This window comes from Diplotaxodon limnothrissa, linkage group LG4 (assembly GCF_057381915.1).
Source record: "Diplotaxodon limnothrissa isolate DT_005_m linkage group LG4, D_limnothrissa_male_GT1.1, whole genome shotgun sequence".
In the NCBI taxonomy this organism is placed as follows: domain Eukaryota; kingdom Metazoa; phylum Chordata; class Actinopteri; order Cichliformes; family Cichlidae; genus Diplotaxodon; species Diplotaxodon limnothrissa.
This window is the reverse complement of record NC_140599.1, coordinates 7506164-7528190: the sequence shown is the minus strand read 5'-3', so window position 1 is coordinate 7528190 and position 22027 is coordinate 7506164. Positions and strand designations below refer to the sequence as shown.

Here is a 22027-nt window from a genome sequence, read left to right as displayed (position 1 = left end):
TCACTGATATGTATAGGAAAACTGATAAGCACCAAAATGAACTTTCTCTGATAATTATAAAAATATTTTAGTGATTTATATGAATTTATGAATTATATGAATTTAAGTTCTAACAGCAACATTTGAGCAAAAAAAGAAAGTTGTAGATTCTTGTTTTATTGCATATTATAAAATTTGATGGTTAAAAAGGTAAAACAAAAAAAGCCTGTGATCCTTAACCTGCTGGGATAATAAGCTGGCCAAAGGAAGTGATAGAAGCCACTGACATCAAGACAAGGAAGCTCCTGACCATGCATGGAGGGTTTCACTCCAAGTCCAGCACCCTGAGGCTGGATGCTAAGTGGAAGTGTGAGCATCAGCACCATAATCCAGGATGAGACAACGAACATCCAGTGAATACCTCATGCAGCAGAAACCCAAGAAAGAGGAGAAAGAGGAAGAACCATCATGGAAGGACAGGCCCCAGCACTTTATGTACCACTGGCAGATAGCAGAGGTGGCTGACATCCAGAAAACCTACCAGTGGCTGGAGAAAGCTGAACTGAAAGACAGCACAGAGGCACTAATCATGGCCGCACAGGAACAAACTCTGAACACAAGATCCATAGAGGCTGGGGTCTATAACACCAGGCTGTGTAAAGATGCCCCTGAGACAATCCAGCAAATAACACCAGGGTGCAAGATGCTAGCAGGCAGGGCATACATTGAACGCCATAACCAAGTGGCTGGTATACAGTGGCATAGTATACAGAAACATCTGTGCCGAGTATGGCCTGGAAGTCCCGAGGTCAAAATGGGAGACGCCCTCAAGGGTGGTGGAGAATGACCGAGCTAAGATCCTGTGGGACTTCCAGATACAGACGGACAAAATGGTGATGGCTATTAGCTAAGCTAACATGTAAAAACTGGACTGGAACTAGTAACTTCATCACATCCAAGTCAACTTTGTTGTCATTATGATACTCAAGCATACAGTATTTGTGCCCTTCTCTCAGCTGTTATAAAAGATATGTGACATATGTATAACTAGGGGTGGATTATTTAGCCCATAGCCTCAAAATTATATCCAGATCGTTCTATTAAAATATGATGCATGCAGCTTGCAGGCATCTGTCATTATGAGCTATTGTCATAATGACAGACTTTGTAGTGTGAAGTATGTACAACATATAACAGTATAACAATAGTGCAGGACAGTCTGATGTTGTGTCATCACTGCTTTGGCTGATGCTCAGCTGCCACACAGTACAAGCATAAGATATGTGCATACAAGAGCAATACAATCCTGACTACTGTTTACCTGAATGTCTCAATAAATACCACTTCCAGACAAATAAATGATAGTCATAAGTTACTGTATATTTAAAGTTTCAGCCCAAAATACCACACAGATCATTTTTTTTACTATTAATGTTAACCCCTAGTTTGGTCCTCTTTTTCTAAATCAAATTAGAATGTCTGCATCTCTGTCTTTCAGGAAGAGCCCTGTGATTGACGGAGAGGTATTTCTCTTAAACCCACCAGATTCAACTTACAGGAACAAAAATGAAACCAAACTCTAACTTTATCTTGGAGGACACAAGGTTACTGTGTGACTGTTTAACACAGTCGATTTTAGAATTACTGTCTTAAAACATCAGTCACCCAAAAAATGATCGAGGCAACAACAGGTTATTTGCATCGCAGGTAAAATTGTCATTTTTTCCAGTGGAGTCTGGTGGCTTTGACTAAAAGTGTCTTCAGTTTCTTAACACAAGCAACGATCCAACAGCAGCTTAAGCCTATCTATAGCAGGATGAATGGGATGTGCAGGAGGCTATGACACTCTGCAAAGCACACAGGCAGAAGTGAGCAGCAATGTGGTGTGAAATCTTTTATTGAACCAGAACCAGAATCCATAAAACAATGCTGGGAAAATACTGGGAGCTAGGAAACTAAGGTGAACACAGGAAACAATAAACAGGATGATAAATATATAATAAACTATAGAAGACGAGGGCTATAAACACACACAAGGTAATTAGGGAGATGGGAACACCAGGGAACTGCAACTAATTAGGAAAACTAGATAACAAACCCAAATGCAACATACATTAGATTAGATAGGATATTAAAAAATGAAACAGGAAGAACTTGTTAAGGGAACATCAGGAGCATAGAAGTAAGTGGAATAAATGCACAAAGCTGCAAAACACAAGGGCAAACTAAGGTGTACATTATTACAATGCAATATTAAATATCAAGTAAAACTTCACCTTTTATAAGTGTGTATGCAGCGCTATGAGATTCAATAATATAAGCTGAAACATGTAATTGAAAAATACTTCATCAATGTCACTTTTATTTCATGGGTCCAAACATTATATAAAAATCCCAAGTCTCGGGTAAGGGTTAATGGCCACTGACTTCTTCTCTCTAGGCCACTGCACTAGACAGGGTGAAATGTTAGCGCCGTCCTTATTTGCTCTCAGTATTGAACCGTTAGCTGAACTGATCAGATCCAACCCTCTCATACAAGGAATTAGAAATGAAACCAATACACAATATAAGCTGTCACTTTTCGCAGATGATATTTTGCTATTTTTAGAGAATCTGGTCACCTCTGTCCCAGCCCTTCTGAGCAATCTTAAAGATTATGGTACAGTGTCAGGTTATAAAATAAATACAAACAAATCTGAGGCGTTAATTGTTAAGTCAAATTGTTGAATGTTGTCATTGTGGTTCTTAAATTTGTAAAGTCTTAGTTCAAGCAGTAGGATCAAAGCCATTCCTTTGATCCTGACCACCCACGCCAGCCAATTTTTCTGGGTTTTTGAATTTACCAAGGGTGTGTTATTCACCACCTTGTGTTGCTCACAGAGGATTTGGGCTAGAGAAAGGAGAGGAGCATTGCTCCACCGCCTGGTTCTGACCAAGGCTTCCCTCGTTAGCGAGTTAAAGACCGGTTGAAGATGTTCTGTTATGTCTTGTGTTCTTCATGAGGAATAAGTCTCTAAACTAGCGGGGCATGTGGAAACACAGACGCAACATTAATGATTGTTGGGAACTGGCCCACACAGCTAGATCATCTTGTATCTTTTAGACACTCTAAACAGGGTTTCAGATACTTGGGGATAATTATTACTCCTAAAACCAATCAGTTACTTGCACTCAATTATGATCGGTTATTCAAGGAGGGACTTGGACAGATGGAACCTACTCCCACTCACTCTTATGGGGAGGATTGAATGTATAAGGATGAATATTCTTCCACGCCTATTATTCCTATTTCAGAACCTACCCATTTTGATCCCACAGTCTGCATTCAAATTATTAGAAAGCATTACATCTAAATTTATCTGGCAGATTACACAACCAAGGGTCAGACTCAACCATGTCTCAAGCTGTTCCCGTAAATGGAAATGTTGAGTTCCTTCCATCATTGTCAGATCTGAGTTTTGAGAGGTGGGCGGAGAAAGGTTAAATTAAGATTTTAGAACTCCACTGAAAACCTTTCTTTCCAAAAGTAGTGTCAGTGATAAGCAGTGTTGGTCAAGTTACTTGAAAAAAGTAATCAGTAACTAATTACTGATTACTTTACCCCAAAAGTAATCCCTTTACTTTACTGATTACTTTTTCCAAAAGTAATTAGTTACTTAGTAACTTTTTAAAAACATGATTTACAACCTGAATAGGTGATAAAGCGATAGATCTTTCAGCCCAATTCTACTTTTTCTGCATAATCCATCATACAAAATGTAATCAAATGGAAAAGTCTCTTTTTAAAACTTGTTTTATTAGTTTTAATCTTTTAACTTTATGCATCAAGCAAAAATGTAATTATATGCAACATTCTCTGACTGGAAGAAATTTGTTTAACATTTAAACCTATTTTCTGCACATTCCAGCACATAAAATAAAATATTTTTTTTGTGTTTACACTCAGTCTTTCAAATAGATGCAAGTGAAATACAGTAGAAAATAAATAAAATCAAAGACTCAGCGGTCCTGTTGCTCTATTTTCACCTGTTTAGCAGGAGTGCGGCAGGCGGAGGTTTGCCCTGGTGCAGGTGTGCCGCAGCGGTCAGTGGAAGAATCTGTGAGTTTCTCTGTGAATTTCACATTCCCGTGGCAGCATACTCGGTGCTTGCTCTGAAGTTTAGGGGTTTTTTTCGCTGTAAAAATAAGTTTTCTTCCCACGCAGTGAACAGTGGACGCTAATGTTTTTGTCACTTTTTACGGAATCAAACTCAAAGTAAGGTCAGTACTTCCACGCGTTAAACGCTGCACGGTCATAAGCTCTCCCGCACTCTACATATTATCCATTGTTGATCTGCACACAGCTGTTGCAACGAACGTTGCACTCGCTTACGTCATTGTCATGAGACACTCGCAAAAAAATCACGGCTTTAGTAATGCAGTAACGCAGCGTGCTTACAGGAAAGTAACAGTAATCTAATTACTTTTTTGGCAATAGTAATCCCTTACCTTACTTGCTACTTGAAAAAGTAATCAGATTACAGTAACGCGTTACTTTTTCCAACTTTTTTCAATTTTTTTACTGCCCATCTCTGGTGATAAGTGTTGGAGAAATTGTGGGGTTTGGGGGGACCAGACGCATCTCTTTTGGGACTGTGTTTGCATACAACAGAGCTGGATGGATATTAAGAACATTATGCAAAACATATTGTCAGTCAACCTCCCAATGGATACTCTTATCTTTTTTTGGGATATCTTTCCTGATGGTTTCTCCTATGAGCAGCGCTTTCTCCTAAATTATCTCCTCATGACTGCAAGAAAAATGATAAAAATTTACTGGTTCAAGTCAGAAGCACCCACAGTTGCCCAGTGGCTTCTGAAAACGGTTTTGTTCATCTACGTTCTTTGATTTAGTGTTTCTATTATTTAGTTTTGTATTTCTAGCTCCCCTAGTTATATTTAGTATTCCTGATGTGTAGTTCTCAGTTTTTTTATGGTGCCTTCCCTGTGTTCTTGTGTCTCGTTGTCTCACTTGTGTTTTCACGTCTGTTATTTTCTGGTCTCGTCTGTGTGTGTATGTCAGTTTGTGTTCCCATTACTTCCATGTGGGCCATGTTCTGTTTTGCTTCACTTACTTTGAAGGTTCCTCGTCTCACGTGTTATGTTCAGCTTTGTGTCCTGTCTCGTTGTGTGATGTTAGCCCCAGCTGTGTTCCCCGTGTATTTAAGCCCTTTGTTTCTTCTGTCCTCCGTTGCGTTCTCCCTCATTCACGTTGCGTTCTGTCTGTCTAGGTTATTTTGTACTCCTCAGTTTAGTTAGTTTTCCTTGTGTCCAGCAATAAAGCTGTTTTGGAGTTCACTTTTCGCCTCAGAGAGACTGTATTTGGGTCCTCCATTCCTGCCTGCCACACACAGCCAATGACAAAAGTGACCAATCTTGGTGTTCATATGGAACTTTTGAACTTCTAATGGATCATCTAGTGGTTTTTTCTCAATGTTTATTAATGTTTTTCTTCCTTCTTACCTGTTGGCATCTTTGTTTTAGTTTTGTGTGAACAACCACATGGAAGCATCTACTCAGAATGCACATACAAAGACGGGGAAGTAATTGCTGTAAAGCTGGAAGGTAATCTTGTTGCTGAAGAGGCTATAAGAAGGCTTCAAATGTTCAAAACTCATACTTTGGAAAAAAACCTCTTCACAGAGGTGGAGTTTCACAATATGTGTCCGTTAAGGACTGGGTGTAGCAATAACAACAATCACTGGAAATTACACAGAGCATTAAGTCGACTAATGTCTCTGGCTCTTTTCAGGTCATTATATAGTAAACTAAATGTGTGTATCAGTGGCAGGACAGTGTGAATACCCACTTGCAGGAAGACCTTGAGACGGTCCAGTGGAGCAGTTCCTGTCCGGGACACTGCCCCTGCCATGGCTCCAGCAACCAGCTGCCTCCATACCAAACCTGATTGCCGCTCCCGCTCTGAAAACTCATCAGGCACTGTCAGGTGTTCCCCGATGTCAAACATCTAAAACAACATTAGAAAGATAGAAACTGTGTTTGTGTTTGCTCGTTCTTCGCCACTGCATCTTGCCAACACATGCTAACTGTTACATAATCTACATCTATATGAGGTATGAATGAAAACAGTGTAGTTCACAGTTCAACTTGATTATGTTTTGGCCAAATACGACCAAATATTTTCATCCTAATAACCCATTAGCATGAAAATATAAATACTGTCAGGATGTTAACATTTATTAATCATTTATAATCATTTATAACATTTAAAAGTGAAAAACAAAAACAAAAAAAAAACACTCCTACATGGGAGTGCTTCCAGTGGTGGACAATTTCCTCCATGTTGTGCAAAGGGTTGAACAGGAAGTGATCACGCCATTCATTCCAGTCAATAGTCATAGTCCCATCTCTGTCCATACTGGGAGAAAGAGAGAAGGTTAGGGCCGGTTAATGCTCACTGTTTCTCGCCCTCATTAACTGGATGACAAAGTGACATCACATCTTCTGACATTTGTATAACAGATGTATTCAGGAGCTCAAGGGTCCCAAATGGCCATGGGCAAAAGCACCATACGGGCAAGCATGCAGTGCTGTGAAAGAGTATTTGCCCCCTTTATGCCATCTCCCTTGATGCCGGGTTTAAAAAATAGCAGTTTTGATTTTGGCGAATAAGACGCTCTCATAACTCATTGAGTCATGCCACTGACCGGCCAATTGGTGCCATGCATTTTAGTACCTCTTCAGATTGCTTTAGAACCCCTTCAGAGCACATACTATTTTAGTATCTGGTACCAGGTATTATTACAGTATCACCTAATGGAAAACCCTGAAAACTGTGGCGAACGGTGGCAAGTCGATCCGAGTAGGTACTAATGGAAAAGGGGTTTAAATTAAAGCTCCAGGCCCTTGGCTGCATCAATTCCAGGGTCCTGAAGTCCTGTGATGCCCAACCATCTGCCCCCTGCAGTATCTCTTCAACCTAAGTGGAAGATTTCTTCACTAATAAAAAGCATTCCCAGTTAATTACACCAACATGGCTGTAGGATCCCATGCAGACCCCTTTGCATCCTCTTGTCTCCTGTCTGATCACTGTTATAGCAATTGGTGAAGGTGAAGACATTATACACTCAACAAAAATATAAACGCAACACCTTTGTTACTGCTCCCATTCCCCATGGGATGGACGTAGAGACCTAAAATTCATTCCAGATACACAATATAACCATCCCTCCCAAACAGTGGTCACAAATCAGTCCAAATGTGTGGTAGTGGGCACATCTGCTATATTGAGATAATCCATCCCACCTCACAGGTGTGCCACATCAGGATGCTGATCTGACATCATGAGTAGTGCACAGGTGTACCTCAGACTGCCCACAACAAAAGGCCACCCTGGAATGTGCAGTTTTTTGCGCTATTGGGGGTCTGGGGACCCAGAACCGGTCAGTATCTGGTGTGACCACCATTTGCCTCATGCAGTGCAACACATCGTCGCATGGAGTCTATCAGATTGTCAATTGTGGCCTGTGGAATGTTGGTCCACTCCACTTCAATGGCTGTGCGAGGTTGTTGGATATTCGTGGGAACTGGTACACGCTGTCGTATACGCCGGTCAAGCACATCCCGAACATGCTCAATGGGTGACATGTCCGGTGAGTATGCTGGCCATGCAAGAACTGGGACATTCTCAGCTGCCATCTGCCCTGAACAATGTGAACCATGATTCATCCGTGAAGCGCACACCTCTCCAACGTGCCAGACGCCATCGAATGTGAGCATTTGCCCACACAAGTCTGTTACGGCGACGAGCTGGAGTCAGGTCAAGACCCCGATGAGGACGACGGGCATGCAGTTGAGCGTCCCTGAGACGGTTTCTGACAGTTTGTGCAGAAATTGTTTGGTTGTGCAAACCAATTGTTCCAGCAGCTGTCTGGGTGGCTGGTCTCAGACGATCTTGGAGGTGAACCTGCTGGATGTGGAGGTCCTGGGCTGGTGTGGTTACACGAGGTCTGCGGTTGTGAGGCCGGTTGGATGTGCTGCCATATTCTCTGAAACGCCTGTGGAGACGGCTTATGGTTGAGAAATGAACATTCAATGCACGGGCGACAGATCTGGTTGACATTCCTGCTGTCAGCATGCCAATTGCACGCTCCCTCATTGCTTGTGGCATCTGTGGCATTTTGCTGTGAGACAAAACTGCACATTCCAGGGTGGCCTTTTGTTGTGGGCAGTCTGAGGTACACCTGTGCACTACTCATGATGTCAGATCAGCATCCTGATGTGGCACACCTGTGAGGTGGGATGGATTATCTCAATATAGCAGATGTGCCCACTACCACACATTTGGACTGATTTGTGACCACTGTTTGGGAGGGATGGTTATATTGTGTATCTGGAATGAATTTTAGGTCTCTACGTCCATCCCATGGGGAATGGGAGCAGTAACAAAGGTGTTGCGTTTATATTTTTGTTGAGTGTACTATGGAAGACGTTATGTTTAGTACTGGTACCGAAGAAAGCCATTCCTTCTGGCCTTAATGACTTCAGACCAAATGCCTTGATGTCACATGTCATGAAGGTGCTAGAGAGTGGTTCTTGCCCATCATATCTTGCAGGTGAAACATCCCCTGACCCCTTTCAGTTTGCGTACCACCCTCTTGTGGAGGTGATTATCTACCTCTTTCAGCATGCTCACTCTTAACAGGATGGTACTGGTGGCATTTTTAGAATCATGTTTTTTTTCCCAGTGTCTTTAATACCATCCACCCACTTCTGCTAAATAATAAGCTGCTCAGGATGGGCCTCACCACTTCTATTGTCTCCTGGATTGCTGACTATCTGTCAGAGAGCCCTTAATTTGTACCACTGTTTGATGTGGTGGTTAGTAATACTAGGGCACCACAGGGGACAGTCCTGTCTCCATTCCTGTCCACCTCAAATTTCCATTACAAGACTAAAACATGCCACCTGCAGAAGTTCTCTTATGACACTGCAGTGGTTGGATGTATTAAGAAGAAAGAAGAAATCACCTCCTTCTGAATTTCAGCAACACAAATGACATGTTGGCTGACTTTCGGAGGAAAAAAACACTGCAACTAGGCCCATCAACATGGCGGGTGAAGAGTTAGAAAACGGGGACGGCTACAGGTACTTCACCTGACTGGAGGAACCAACAGTGTACAAGACGCTGTACAAGATGAGGATGAGCAGACTTTACTTTCTAAGGATGCTCAGATCCAATAATGTGTGAGGCAAGTTGTTGGAGGTGCCATCTGTTTGACATCATTCCCTCTCACCTGTTTAAAACAAGTTTTCATGTAATTCGGCCATCAAGATTATAAATACTTGTTTCAAGACGGCCACATCTCCTAGCCAGAGGCAGCTTCTCTGCCCATATCTGCGAATGGCAGATGGATTGGTTCCTATATGGTGGTTTTCTACTCTGAGCACTCAAAGCACTCCAAAGCAATCCAAGGCTTGCCAAATTACACCTTCACTCCGGTGGTATAGGAGGCCAGTTGACCCTGATCAACCTGAGCCTTCCAGCTCAACACAGGCCTCTTTTTAATAGATTTTTCCCATGGCTTTCCACACTTTCAGATGACAATGTGAAAAACAGGCCAGCCTCAACAAGCCTCAGGTGAATCTGACTGGCAGCAGCCCAGGAGTAAAGCTCCCAAAGACCTGCTTCTCTCCAAAGCCGACAAAGTAGTACAAAGAAACCAGCTCTTTTCCCCCGCTTCCTCTGACGAAGCCTCCTAAGCAAAGGCGAAGTGCTCAAGCAGCACTGGAAAAACAACCTCATTTTGTTGACTCTGAAAATTATCCATAGCAGATTTTATCAGATGCATCATATATTAAAAGGAAGATGACACCGGGCAAAACTGTACCAAAAATACTTGCACAATATGTAAAATAAACAAACACATAGACAGAGGCACAGCCAAACACAGGTGCCATCTTGCAACCCAAGTCCATTAATATTATTTTCTTTTATTGTGCACTTCTTTTTCACTGTTAGTAATATTTTGATATTAACACTTCATCATCCTCTGATTACAGCAGTCAAGTAGCTGCTTTTCTAAATCCTTACTATTACGTGCACTTCTTGTGTCCTAAATCCCCTCACGTGCTAACCATCTGTATGCCAGCCTTGTCCCTGGGCCCTTCTCCAGTTGGAAACTCACCTGAAAGTTCAGTTCTATCACTAACTGCTACTGATTGTTTAAGATGCGGCCTTCACAAATGCCACTGCCACAAAATCTTTGGCTTTGTAAACTCCCTTAATCCTCAAAGCTAATCCTCCGACTTAGCCAGTTGAGTTTAAATCATTTATGTAGTTTTAACCTTTTTTATACTGGAAAGTAGGGCGAGCACAAGGGAGATAGAATCAAACCCAGGCACCTGTAGACTTTTGGCATATGGATCACCTGCTCAACCAAGTCAGCTACAATGGCACATGGTGTAAAATCTGAGCAGGTGGAACTGACAGAAGGGAAGCTGAAGAAGAGCGGAGTGTACGAAGGGGTGAGTATGTATGGAGAAGCTTGGATAGATATGGAGGAGCAAAGTTATGAAGTGCTTTGAAAGTGAGAAGCAGGATCTTGAAATTGACACGGAGGTGAACTGGGAGCCAATGGAGCTGTTTAACAGGTGTTATATGTTCAGTGGATCTAGTTCTGGAAATAATACGAGCAGCTGTATTTTGAACCAACTGCAGTTTATGGAGGGATTTATGAGGTAAACTATAGAGAAGACTTGACTGTAATAGATCACTGTGTAAAGAAATACAAACAAAATCAAATTTCCATTTCAGACATGGTACCTCTGCAGTATTTTGGAGGCCTGTTCCATGGTAACCTCCACTCCAAGCTTTTGTAGTGAGTGCTGGATCTCCCCCACATCAATTTGCCCTACCAAACACATCAGAAAGTACAAACAGCATTGGAAATTGGGGCCTGTAAAGAGATTATTTATGGGTGGTGTATTTACTGTGTGTTAAGCATGCACACACCGTCATTGTTACGGTCCAGTCTGTGGAACATGAGCCAGAGTCTTTTCTCGTGAGTCTGGAGGTACTGAGAGAACTCCTGGAAATCCAGCAGACCATCATGGTTGGTGTCGCTCTCAAGGACTATCTGTAAGTCCAGAGAAAGAGAGAAAGCACAGAGTAAACAGGGAATTAAAGCCAAAAAAAGGCTTAAATTAGGATGTGTTCACAATGTAAATGACATGGGGCAAACGGTGGGATCAGGGAGTGCAAATAGTGAGGAGAAGAGAGTTGAAGTCAGCCAGTCCATTTCCATTGTCCTGTCTACCATGCTGGATTCACAACCACAGAGCACAGGGAGCCACGGTGAGTTTATTTCAAAACTTTGTTCAGTACATTAACAAAATCAATACACACACAGAAATTCCTCATTAGGAGCAGCAGCAAGAATCAGAGCGAATGACCATTTTAGCTAACGTAGCTAACCGTAAAAGTTTCAGTTTCAGTTTTCAGTTTTATTTGTCATATGCAAGTTAGCACAGGGTCAATATTGCAATGAAATGTGTTTGACGAGTAGCAGTCACTCAGCAGCATGATACAGTAAAAGTGCTAGCTAACTAGCTATCCAGGAAATACACACTAATCAGTGTACTGCCCTGACATTAGTGCTGGTAACTAGCAAATTTCACTACTGGACTGAATCAGCAAAAATGATTTAAACACAAAAAAAGACAAAGAAAGAACAACATATTATTCTCAACTGCAACAAGTAAAACAGTAAAATCTAGATTATTAAACCTTAAATCTCTCTTTTCTAAGTGCCTGTTAGCACATCAATTAATAATTGATTAACAAATCTTACAGAAACCTGGTTACAGCATGATGATTATGTTAGTTTAAATGAATCAGCACCCCAGAGTTATACTAAATGTCAGAATCTATAAACCACAGGCAAAGGGAGGATATGGTAGCAAGCTTTGCACCTCAGCTTTTTAATCAACCACAGACCCAGGGAGTTTCAATTCATTTGAAAGCCTGATGCTTAGCCTTGTCCACCCAAGAAAACTCAAAAATAGTTTTATTTGTTGATATCTATTGCCCACCATGCCTTACTCAAGGTTTCTGTATGATTTCTCACTCTTATCAAATTTAGTGCTCAACACAAATAAAATAAGTATTGTGGGTGATTTTAACGTCAATGTAGATGCTAAAAATGGTGGCTGCGGCTCAGGTGGTACAGCAGATCAGCTACTGATGGGAAGGTTGGTGGTTTGATTCCTGGCTCCCCAAGTCTGCATGTCAAATATCCTTGGGCAAGATATTAACCCGAAATTGCCCTCCGATGCGTTCATTGGAGTGTGAATGTGCATGAATGTTTATTAGTTGCACTTGAGTTTAGAAGTGCTTGTATAAGTGGGTGTGAATGGGTGAGTGAGGCTTGTTGTATACAGCGCTTTGAGTACTCCGGGAGAGTAGAAAAGCGCTGTATAAGAATCAGTCCATTTACCATTTAAAAATACTTAACAGGGCATTGTTATTATTTATTATTAGACTCAGTTAACTTCTTTCAAAATGTAGAAGAACCCACCCACTACTTTTCTCACACTCTAGATCTTGCTCTGACATATGGCCTAGAAACTGAACATTTCACAGTGTTTCCTGAAAACTTTCCTGAAAGCAAATTTAAAATGCTGCTCCTCACATACAAGGTCCCATCTTATCTTAATGACCTTATAGTACCATATCACCTATTAGAGCACTTCGCTCTCACACTGCAGGCTTACTTGTTGTTCCTAGAGTATTTAAAAGTAGAATGGGAGGCAGAGCCTTCAGTTTTCAGGCCCCTCTTCTGTGGAACCAGCTTCCAGTTTGGATTCAGGAGACAGACACTATCTTTACTTTTAAGATTAGGCTTCAAACTTTCATTTTTGCTGAGTTACGGCTGGATCAGGTGACCCTGAATCCTCCCTTAGTTATGCTGCAACAGGTAAAGGCTGCTGCGCAATTTCCATGATGCACTGAGTATTTCTTCTTCAGTCACTTCTCTCGCTAGTCTTTGACTTTATTTATTTGCTGCTGTGTTTTACTTGCATCTATTTGAAAGAGTGAGTGTAAAAACACACAAAAAAATTATTTTATGTGCTGGAATGTGTAGAAAATAGGTTTAAATATTAAACAAATTTCTTCCAGTCAGAGAATGTTGCATATAATTAAATTTTTGCTTGATGCATAAAGTTAAAAGATTAAAACTAATAAAACAAGTTTTAAAAGGAGACTTTTCCATTTGATTACATTTTGTATGATGGATTATGCAGAAAAAGTAGAATTGGGCTGAAAGATCTATCGCTTTATCACCTATTCAGGTTGTAAATCGTGTTTTTAAAAAGTTACTAAGTAACTAAGTAATTAATTACTTTTGAAAATAAGTAATCAGTAAAGTAACGGGATTACTTTTTTGGTCAAGTAATAAGTAATTAGTTACTGATTACTTTTTTCAAGTAACTTGACCAACACTGACAGTAAGTAAGGTAAATAAAGCCCAGCTTCAGTACCTGAGCTATGTCTTGAGGCAAACAAAACTAAACTTTCTTAAAGAGTAAGAAAATGTGTGCATGCTCAATTGTTTCTTGCTGTATTAATTGGCAATAAATCTTATACTGGAAAGCCTGTTATTTCCCTTTAAATGGTGCCACATTTGTAAGGAAAATATATCTGTGGGTTGAATAGCAGAGTTGAGTATGTGGGATGAGTCCATGAAAAACTTACCAAATCTTCTCTGCCAATACTAAACACCTTAGTCTGCTATTGACTCTTGCTTTGACAACATGTTCACTGGAAGCTGAAAATGTGGAGGAACCTTATGTGAGTCCAGATTCTGCCTATGGCAGTTGGATCACAGTGTGGAGAAGATGCAGAGAATGCTATGTTCATTGGTAACAGCTTTTGCTGGAGACAGTGTGATTGTGTTCAGCGGCATCTCCCTCACTGTAAAAACAAGATTTATCATCATTGGAGGCCATCTCTATGGCAATCCCATATCTCAACAGTCTGGGACTGAACTTTGACAGTGCTCACCCCCACAGAGTGGAGTTTATTGGACACTACCACCAGAATTTGGAGAGGATGCTATCGCTTACCTGCAGTCCTGATCTCAACCACATTGAACATTTGTGGGATCAGCTTGGACATGTTGCTCAAGCCAGAATGACTAACACAATCACACAGGCTGACTTGCAAAAAAGCTGGTTGAAGAGTGGAATGCCATCCCACAGCAGTGTGTGACCAAGCTGGTGACCAGCATGAGGGGGAGGTGCCAGGCTGTTCTTCCATATGATACCGAGGCCCTTGCTTATTAAATTAACAAATTCTTTATTTGCCAATATGTCTTCAATTATCCAACTCAATAAACAGCACCCAACAAGAGTCAGTAGCAGAATACGTTTTTGTCACTGGCAGAGAAGATTGGCAAGGTTTTCATGGGTATAACCCACATGCATCTTGTGGATCTTCAGAAGTCCATATATAAAGCGTATAGCATCCCCTGTATTATTTGAATGGCTAATGAAGAAAAAGTTCATTTACTGAGTCCAAGAAAAACTGAGCAATGTCATTAAACTTGGACTTATTGCTAAATGTGTGACAAAGTTGATTTATTTCAACAGACTGTTGCCATTTCTGACATTGGTTTAAAATGGGGATGCAGCTGTTAGACTCCCCAGCATAAAGTAGCTCAATCCCTTATATTATTTTTCTTTAAGTACTCCACGATCAGGATTTCAAAAGTTAGTTCTTTTCTTCTATTCATTCTTCTGTTCAGAGACATAACTTTTACCACGTACCACGTTGACGTCGAGTGTCCTCAGTAAGACATCACAACAAGGGCGTAGATTTGGTTTTGGCATTGGTGGGGACGGATGATTCAACCACTGAACTCTGCCCTGTTTCTTTTTTTTCCTTTTGGTTTTTGCTTCTTAATAAAAAGAGGAGAAATATACTTGCCTACATGTGCTATTCTACGTGCTTTTAAACCATTTAAAATCACAATTCATAGTTTTATATGTGACTTATATAATGTTAAAGTACTATTAAACAAATGACTAAGTATTTTAGGCTTTAGTTTACTTCAGCCATAATCCATATAAATCAGGTATCATACAAAAATAAAAATAGCTTCAAATACAGTCATGACAATAAAAGAATATGACTTTAAGGACTTAACATCATTACTTCAGTTATAGTACACCAACATCTGTTATATTTTGGCCCTAAGGGAACACTGAATGACCTGGTGGTTTTTGTCCATAAAACTACTCATTTAAGATTACCACAAAGTAAAAGATCTCTCAGCAAAATTATGCAACAGTTTAGGCACACAATTGCCCCGATCAAATCAGTGAGCTGAGATTTTCTATTCTAAACATGAACTACTGTTACAGCAACAGACATGGACTACTGGTGTCCCACACAACAACTCAATGTCCACTATGTGAAGGAGCCAAACACATGCCTTCTCCTCTTGTTAACTGAGACAAACTGCTGGCATATTTGTTTTACATCTATACTGTCCAGTCTCTCCTGGTGGACATGGCATACAGCAGCATTGTTTAATCTCATTTGAGTCATTGTTAACCTTAGCCATCTTTTTAGTCTTCTGAGAGCACTGAAGCTTCTTTCAGCCTCAGTACATGCGTTTTATCCTCAGATTACAATTATTATTCTGTGCTTGATGTGCCTCACCTTTGGCCCTGGCTCTTCCCCTCTGACTGCACTACGACATATTGCCACCTGATAAAATAACACATTGATTCGTGCCATATAAAAAGTGAGACATGTCAATTCAGATTCTTTGTCAAATATACACTAATGAAACAATTTACATCAGCAGCCTAACAATTGTCATGATAATAAATACTATTTAATCTACAGCACCAAATCATCAGTCAGTCACCTGTGACCTCACCTCTTCACCTCTGTCCGAGCTACAGCATGGCAGAGCTGCCTCTGTCACCTGATAAATAACAGTGAGACATTCCAAATACATGCAGTCACACATGTGCTTCAAATACAGTAATGAACCAACAAGTCATCATCCAATTTCACCTGTGATCTTGTATCACCATTACTCTCCGAGCTTTGTGTTGGTTCTTCTGTCACCTGACAAATAGGACATACATGACAATAAGAATAAAATGAGTAGCTGCTTCGGTGTTTCTGTCAATTTGTGCAGATCTTGACTCATCAGTAATGTTTGTAGGGTGAGTGCATTTTTAAAACAATTTGTGCAAACTGCACTACAAGGTGGCACTACAAGACTACCTCATGACATTTTGTCTCAAAAATTAACCTTATGAATATGTCAGTACCATTAGGATGAAATTATTGTGTCACCAACATTTTAATGTTAGACATATAATTTTAACAGCCTCTGTAAACTAATATCCTGGCTTGCTCAAAGCTGCCGTTTTCTCTGACAGTTTCAATCAAAATTAGAAATGCTACTCTGGGAGACTGAGATAACTAATAGTGCTGCCTGTTGTGCAGTTAGTTTCCAAAACACGTTATTCGTGGTTACATACAATTTTAGACTGATGTGGGCCAAAGCCTAGCATAGCCTGTAACGTTATTATGACGGACACATATTATGAGTTAATTTGGCTTTAAGTGACTTGCAGGTTTCTTTGAAAAATACTTATATCCAGGTTCTTCCTTTTTGCTGCCATCCTCCTCTCCTCCTCGCAGCGCAAGCAGTGTTGCCAACTCCTCAGTAAGGAAAATCGCTATTGGTTGTCCTAAAAGTCGCTAGAAGTCGCTAAATGACGTCATCGCCTAATTGGTCATGCTAATCTAATTGTAACCTATGTTGTTGGAGAGAGAAATAACATCGTGGAAGAGACATAAAGTGAGTAAAAAACGTCCTAAATGCATTTAGAGTTTATTTAGAACTACAAATTAAATTTCTTTTAGCAATTATTGTTTTTTTTAATGTCACAATTCCAACCCTGCTCCTTTACCTGGGCTTGGACCGGCAAAAGTGACCCGAAATAGGCACTCTGGTGGAGTTACTTTGTGTGTGTGTGTTTATAAGTAGTTTTAAACCTTGTGATCCACAAAACAGCATAAGAGTAAAGGAGTGAAAGAAGAACTGACTGCGTTACAGCACCCGCTGCTTGTTGAGAGTAAAAGTGATACGCGCTTTCACGTCTTTTTTTAGCGACTTTTTTTTTTAGAAAAAAAGTCGTTAAGGGGTCTGAAAACTCGCTAATAAGTCGCTAAGTTGGCAAAACTGAGCGCAGGCTTGCCGCTGGTAAAACCAAACAGAGCTCCCTGAAAGGCACAGCCAATCACATTGGCCATATTTGTCACATGAGGTAGGACTCCAGTAGAGGACGTAATTTAACTCTTTCTGCACCGCTGGGTGAATGAGACGTTGACAGATCGGGGTTTTTTTTTCTTTCTATCGGGTTTGATTTTCTTTACTCGAATAGATCAAATTATTGGTGGGGACAATTCAATAATCGCTGAATATTGGTGGGGACATGTCCCTTCCGTCCATGCCAAATCTACGCCCTTGCATCACAAACACACAAAGATAAACTTGATTAAATAAAAACCTAAAATACAGAAGAAACCATTTCCACACTCTTTACCCTTAAGATAAGTTTACTTTTTTTTTTACAAACACTATAAACTAGTTCACGTACAGCGTGCGCGTGCGTCTGCCTCAGCCTGTGCCGCATTAAAAACACCTGCTCACCTTCTCAGCCTCTCGGAGTTGTAAACCACGAGTTGCCAGTCCGGTCTTCAGTTCATTGATGTCAACCCTGCCATCTTTATTCAAGTCCAGTTGCTCGAACAGCTCCGCATACCTCTTTTCTCTTTCTGGGTCCAGAGCTGCTCCGCTCTTTCCGTTCTCTGCATTTTCTCCGCGGCGTGAAGGGGCGCTGGAGCACTCCTCGTCTTCGCCCATATGAAATGGAGAAAACCGGGTTTTGGTGCTGATCGACAGATTGTTTCACAGCCAAGCATCAGAAACTAAGCAACCGCGCGTGTTTTTGCAGAGGAACTGGTACCATTGTCTTACATAGTAACGGATGAATGGAGAAGAACGGAGTCTGCAGAGACTAACGTTCCTTCCAGATGGATGGATGCGGTTTGGACGAGCTTGATTAATCCCCGTGTCAGTTACATAGCCAGTCCTCCCCAGCACGCGCTAATCCATAAAGTCATTCAGCTGAATTTAAGTTTCCGTCATAGTAGAAGGTCGTAAATGAGTCGCTCATTCTACCGCAGTGTAGGCTTTTAGAAACACATCTGTGTGCGCGCCAGGAGCTTAACATCACCTCCTACTTGCACTTAAAAAATGGTACGAAAACCTCAAACCCACTTGAAGGGAGAGTGAGTAAAACGCAGTCTACCTCCGCAAATTCATCGTCCCCTGGGACTGACGGCACGCGCTCCTACTGCCTCAGCGTACGCGCGCGCTTACAGCAGTGCACGAGAGAAGATCACCGAGTTCACGCGATTGTATTAGGTTTGCGATATTTTACAGGGAGCCAAATCAAATCAACAGCCAGCCTTCTTACAGTCTGGCGCGCTTCCATGTTTTACTGGGTGGTACAGAGGACCACGCTGTAACTGTGGGAAGCCTCCTCTGTACACATGTATATACGGGAAGGATATATACAGGAGAGCCGCACTAAAGCACAAAATATAGTTTGGTTTTGACAGCTGTTTAGCACTACCAATCAGCACAATAAAACATGATTATAATATTCAACACATCCTTTAAGTTTTAGGGAACACTGGGGATGGTTGTAAAAAGGGAGATGGCAGAAAAAGCATCACTTTCACTAAGAAGGAATTACATAAGAATCATGTAATCAGCTCAGTGTTTATTACAGGTTTATTCCAGACTATGCATGTGACAATGTGTGAAGAAGCATTCAAAATCTCTAACTTTCATCTAGGATAGTTTAAAAAAAAATTACGTGTTTTACTAAGTACTGATCATTAAGAGGTTTGTATTCAAGGAAAATGAGTGGTAGCGAATGAGCTTTTATTGCCTGCGACATGCAGTTACTAGCATTGTAACCCTCTACTGCAAAAAAACATCACGGAGGATCCCCTGCCCATCCTCACATAGCAACAAATTGATTATACATACTAACATAAGGATTGTTGTGGTAACAAAGTGGCACTACTGAAGTAGAACCATTTTGATTTTTTTTTTCAAACCAAGAATAAATTCTTATTTATTTACAGGTCCACTCTCCATGGTTTGAAAACTGCTCAGCCTGATCTACACTGTGGACTCCATTGTAATAAACTGGTGTACAGCTCAGTGTAAGTGGTGTTGAATGTTCACACACTACAGTCCCTGTCACTTTGGTGCTGGTCAACCACATCTGTTTCCCAGGTGGATGGTAGCAGAGCTCATGCATATGCTGGCACTTATTGACTCATTTCTGATTTGCATTTCTGCTCTCTTTCTGACTTTCACTGACAGCAGCACTGTCAGGAAACAATAGGTTGAGCAGAGATTGTAAGGTTGGCACAGTGGAATGAAGCAGGTGCCCCATAAAGAATTGACCTGGGCTGAAGTATCCCAACAAGGCAATAGATCTGTGGCCTTTTTGTGGAGGTTTTTTCTGTACCTGCTCATTTATGAGAAGAGAAGAGAAGAGAAGAGAAGAGAAGAGAAGAGAAGAGAAGAGAAGAGAAGAGAAGAGAACCTTTATTAGTCCCACACGTGGGAGATTTGTTTTGTCACAGCAGAAAGTGGACAGTGCAAAGTTATATAGCAAAAACTGGAGAACACTGGAATACAATAAGAATAATATACTGTACACAGCTGTACAGAATAGAATCGAAAAAATAAAATAAAATACTATATACAATAGAATAAAATATACAATAGGATAAAAATAGAATTCAAATGCTATATACAACTGAGTAAAAATACAACTTTGTCAGAAAAAGAGTATTGCACTTAGTCTTATTCCACATGTGTGGATGTGTGTGTTTGATCAGCTGCAAAAGTCTTTGTTGTGGAGTCTGACAGCAGTTGGGAGGAAAGACCTGCTCCGTCCCACACCGTGGGTGCTGCAGCCTGCCACTGAAGGAGCTGCTCAGTGCTGTCAGAGTCTCCTGCATGGGCTGGGAGATGTTGTCCAACAGGGATGACAGCTTAGCCACCATTCTCCTGTCACTCACCACCTCCACTGGGTCCAGAGGGCATCCTAGAACACAGCTGGCCCTGCGGATCAGCCTGCTCAGTCTCTTCCTGTCCCCCGCAGGGATGCTGCCGCCCCAGCAGACCACACCGTAAAAGATGGCTGAGGCCACCACAGAGTCATAGAAGGTCTTCAGGATTGGGCCCTTCACTCCAAAAGATCTGAGTATCCACAGCAGGTACAGCCTGCTCTGCCCTTTCCTGTAGAGGGCATCTGAATTATGAGTCCAGTCCAGTTTATTGTTTAGATGAACACCAAGGTACCTGTAGCTTGTGTTTAGCCTCTTCATTAAAAGGAATGTTTGCATGATGAGGGCAAATTCTATGGCAAAAAAGAGCTTCAGCACATTAAGGTGTATGCTTTTTGGAAAGAAATAGATTTTACTAACAGTAGTACAGTTGGTTTCAATAATGGCAAAATTATTCGACCTGAAGAAGTACAACTTGTTATAGAGAGGATGCCTCTAAAAAGCATGTGGTTTAGACCACTCACTGGGAAGATATCTAGTAGTGTCTGAACAAGATGGAATATTGTCTCCTGCTCTATTCAGTCTGTATCTTAATGATCTTTCTGTCAAGTTAAATGCATGTAAGACTGGGTCTATTGTGGGTAACGTTATTGTTATTAATGTATGCTGATGATTTGGTCATTTTGTCTCCCTACAGTGCTGGTTTGCAGCACTTACTTAGAGTTTGTGTTAGGTATGGTGCCCAGTATTGCTTTTAACCCTAAAAAGAGTGTTATTGTGATTGCTCCAACTAAGGAGGATCACAAGCTAAATATTCCATCTTTTTATTTAACCGACCAAGTATTGAATGTGGGGAGCAAAGTGAAATACTTGGGTCATATCTTAAGAAATGATCTTTATGTTGATGATGATGTGAAACGGCAGTGCTGTAAGCGGTACATGCAAGCTAATATATTGGCACCTTCACAACATCTGCTTTCTGGTCATTCGCCCTGACAAGGACTTCAAGGACATGAAGTGCACGATGTGTGCTTCAGTCGAAGAGAACTGTCCTCTCTGAGATGTTCACTCTGACTGTCCAGACAGGAAGTCCATTCTTTGCTCCACCTTTGCAGTAGAACTTCACTGAACTATGCAGTTCAGTCTTGTTAGTAGGTCAGGCATTTCTCTGGTTGCTGCTGTCTTGAATGGATATGGCTTAACTCCAGTTTCTGGGAAAATGTTACAGAGGAATTTAACTTCCTTTGATGATATCTTACATTTTTCTATGCTTGGGAATACTGTATGGAGGTGAGAATCATGTTCTTTCTGTGAGAACCCCCAGATCAACACATTATCAATGTAATAATACTAATGGATTGCATTTATATAGCACTTTTCAAGACCCTGAAAGCGCTTTACAATTCCACTATTCATTCACTCTCACATTCACACACTGGTGGAGGCAAGCTACAGTTGTAGCCACAGCTGCCCTGGGGCAGACTGACCCAGAGGCAAGGCTGCCATATCATGCCATCGGCCCCTCTGGCTATCACCAGTAGGTGGTAGGTGAAGTGTCTTGTCCAAGGACATAACAACCTAGACTGTCTGAGCCAGGGTTCGAACCAGCAACTTTCCGATTACAAGACGAACTGCCAACACTTGAGCAACGATTGCCCCATCTAGACCTTCAACAACAACTATCCTTTTATGGAAATGTGATGGAAAGTTGAAAGGTGATGAATTATCCTGAATGTCAGCCTATAAAAATGATGGTGGCAAAATGGTTGTTAGTTTAACAGACTCTTCTGCTAAATGGACTGATTCTTATAAAGCGCTTAATACAACATGCCACATTCACCCATTCACACAAGTACT

The 22027-nt window shown here is 41.1% G+C and overlaps 1 protein-coding gene across 1 annotated transcript in view; it reads right to left on the bottom strand.

Annotated features, from left to right (window-relative positions):
- slc25a23b (solute carrier family 25 member 23b) overlaps nt 1-17936 on the bottom strand; it is a 41378-nt gene extending 23442 nt beyond the window's left edge. Inside the window, exons 1-5 of the mRNA XM_085352048.1 lie at nt 17724-17936; nt 10994-11117; nt 10805-10892; nt 6286-6397; nt 5828-5986 (exon numbers count right to left, since the gene is read on the bottom strand). Of these exons, the coding sequence (XP_085208174.1) occupies nt 5828-5986; nt 6286-6397; nt 10805-10892; nt 10994-11117; nt 17724-17936 (696 nt within the window). The remainder of the gene's footprint in view (nt 1-5827; nt 5987-6285; nt 6398-10804; nt 10893-10993; nt 11118-17723) is intronic.
- Between the last annotated feature and the right edge of the window lie 4091 nt (nt 17937-22027).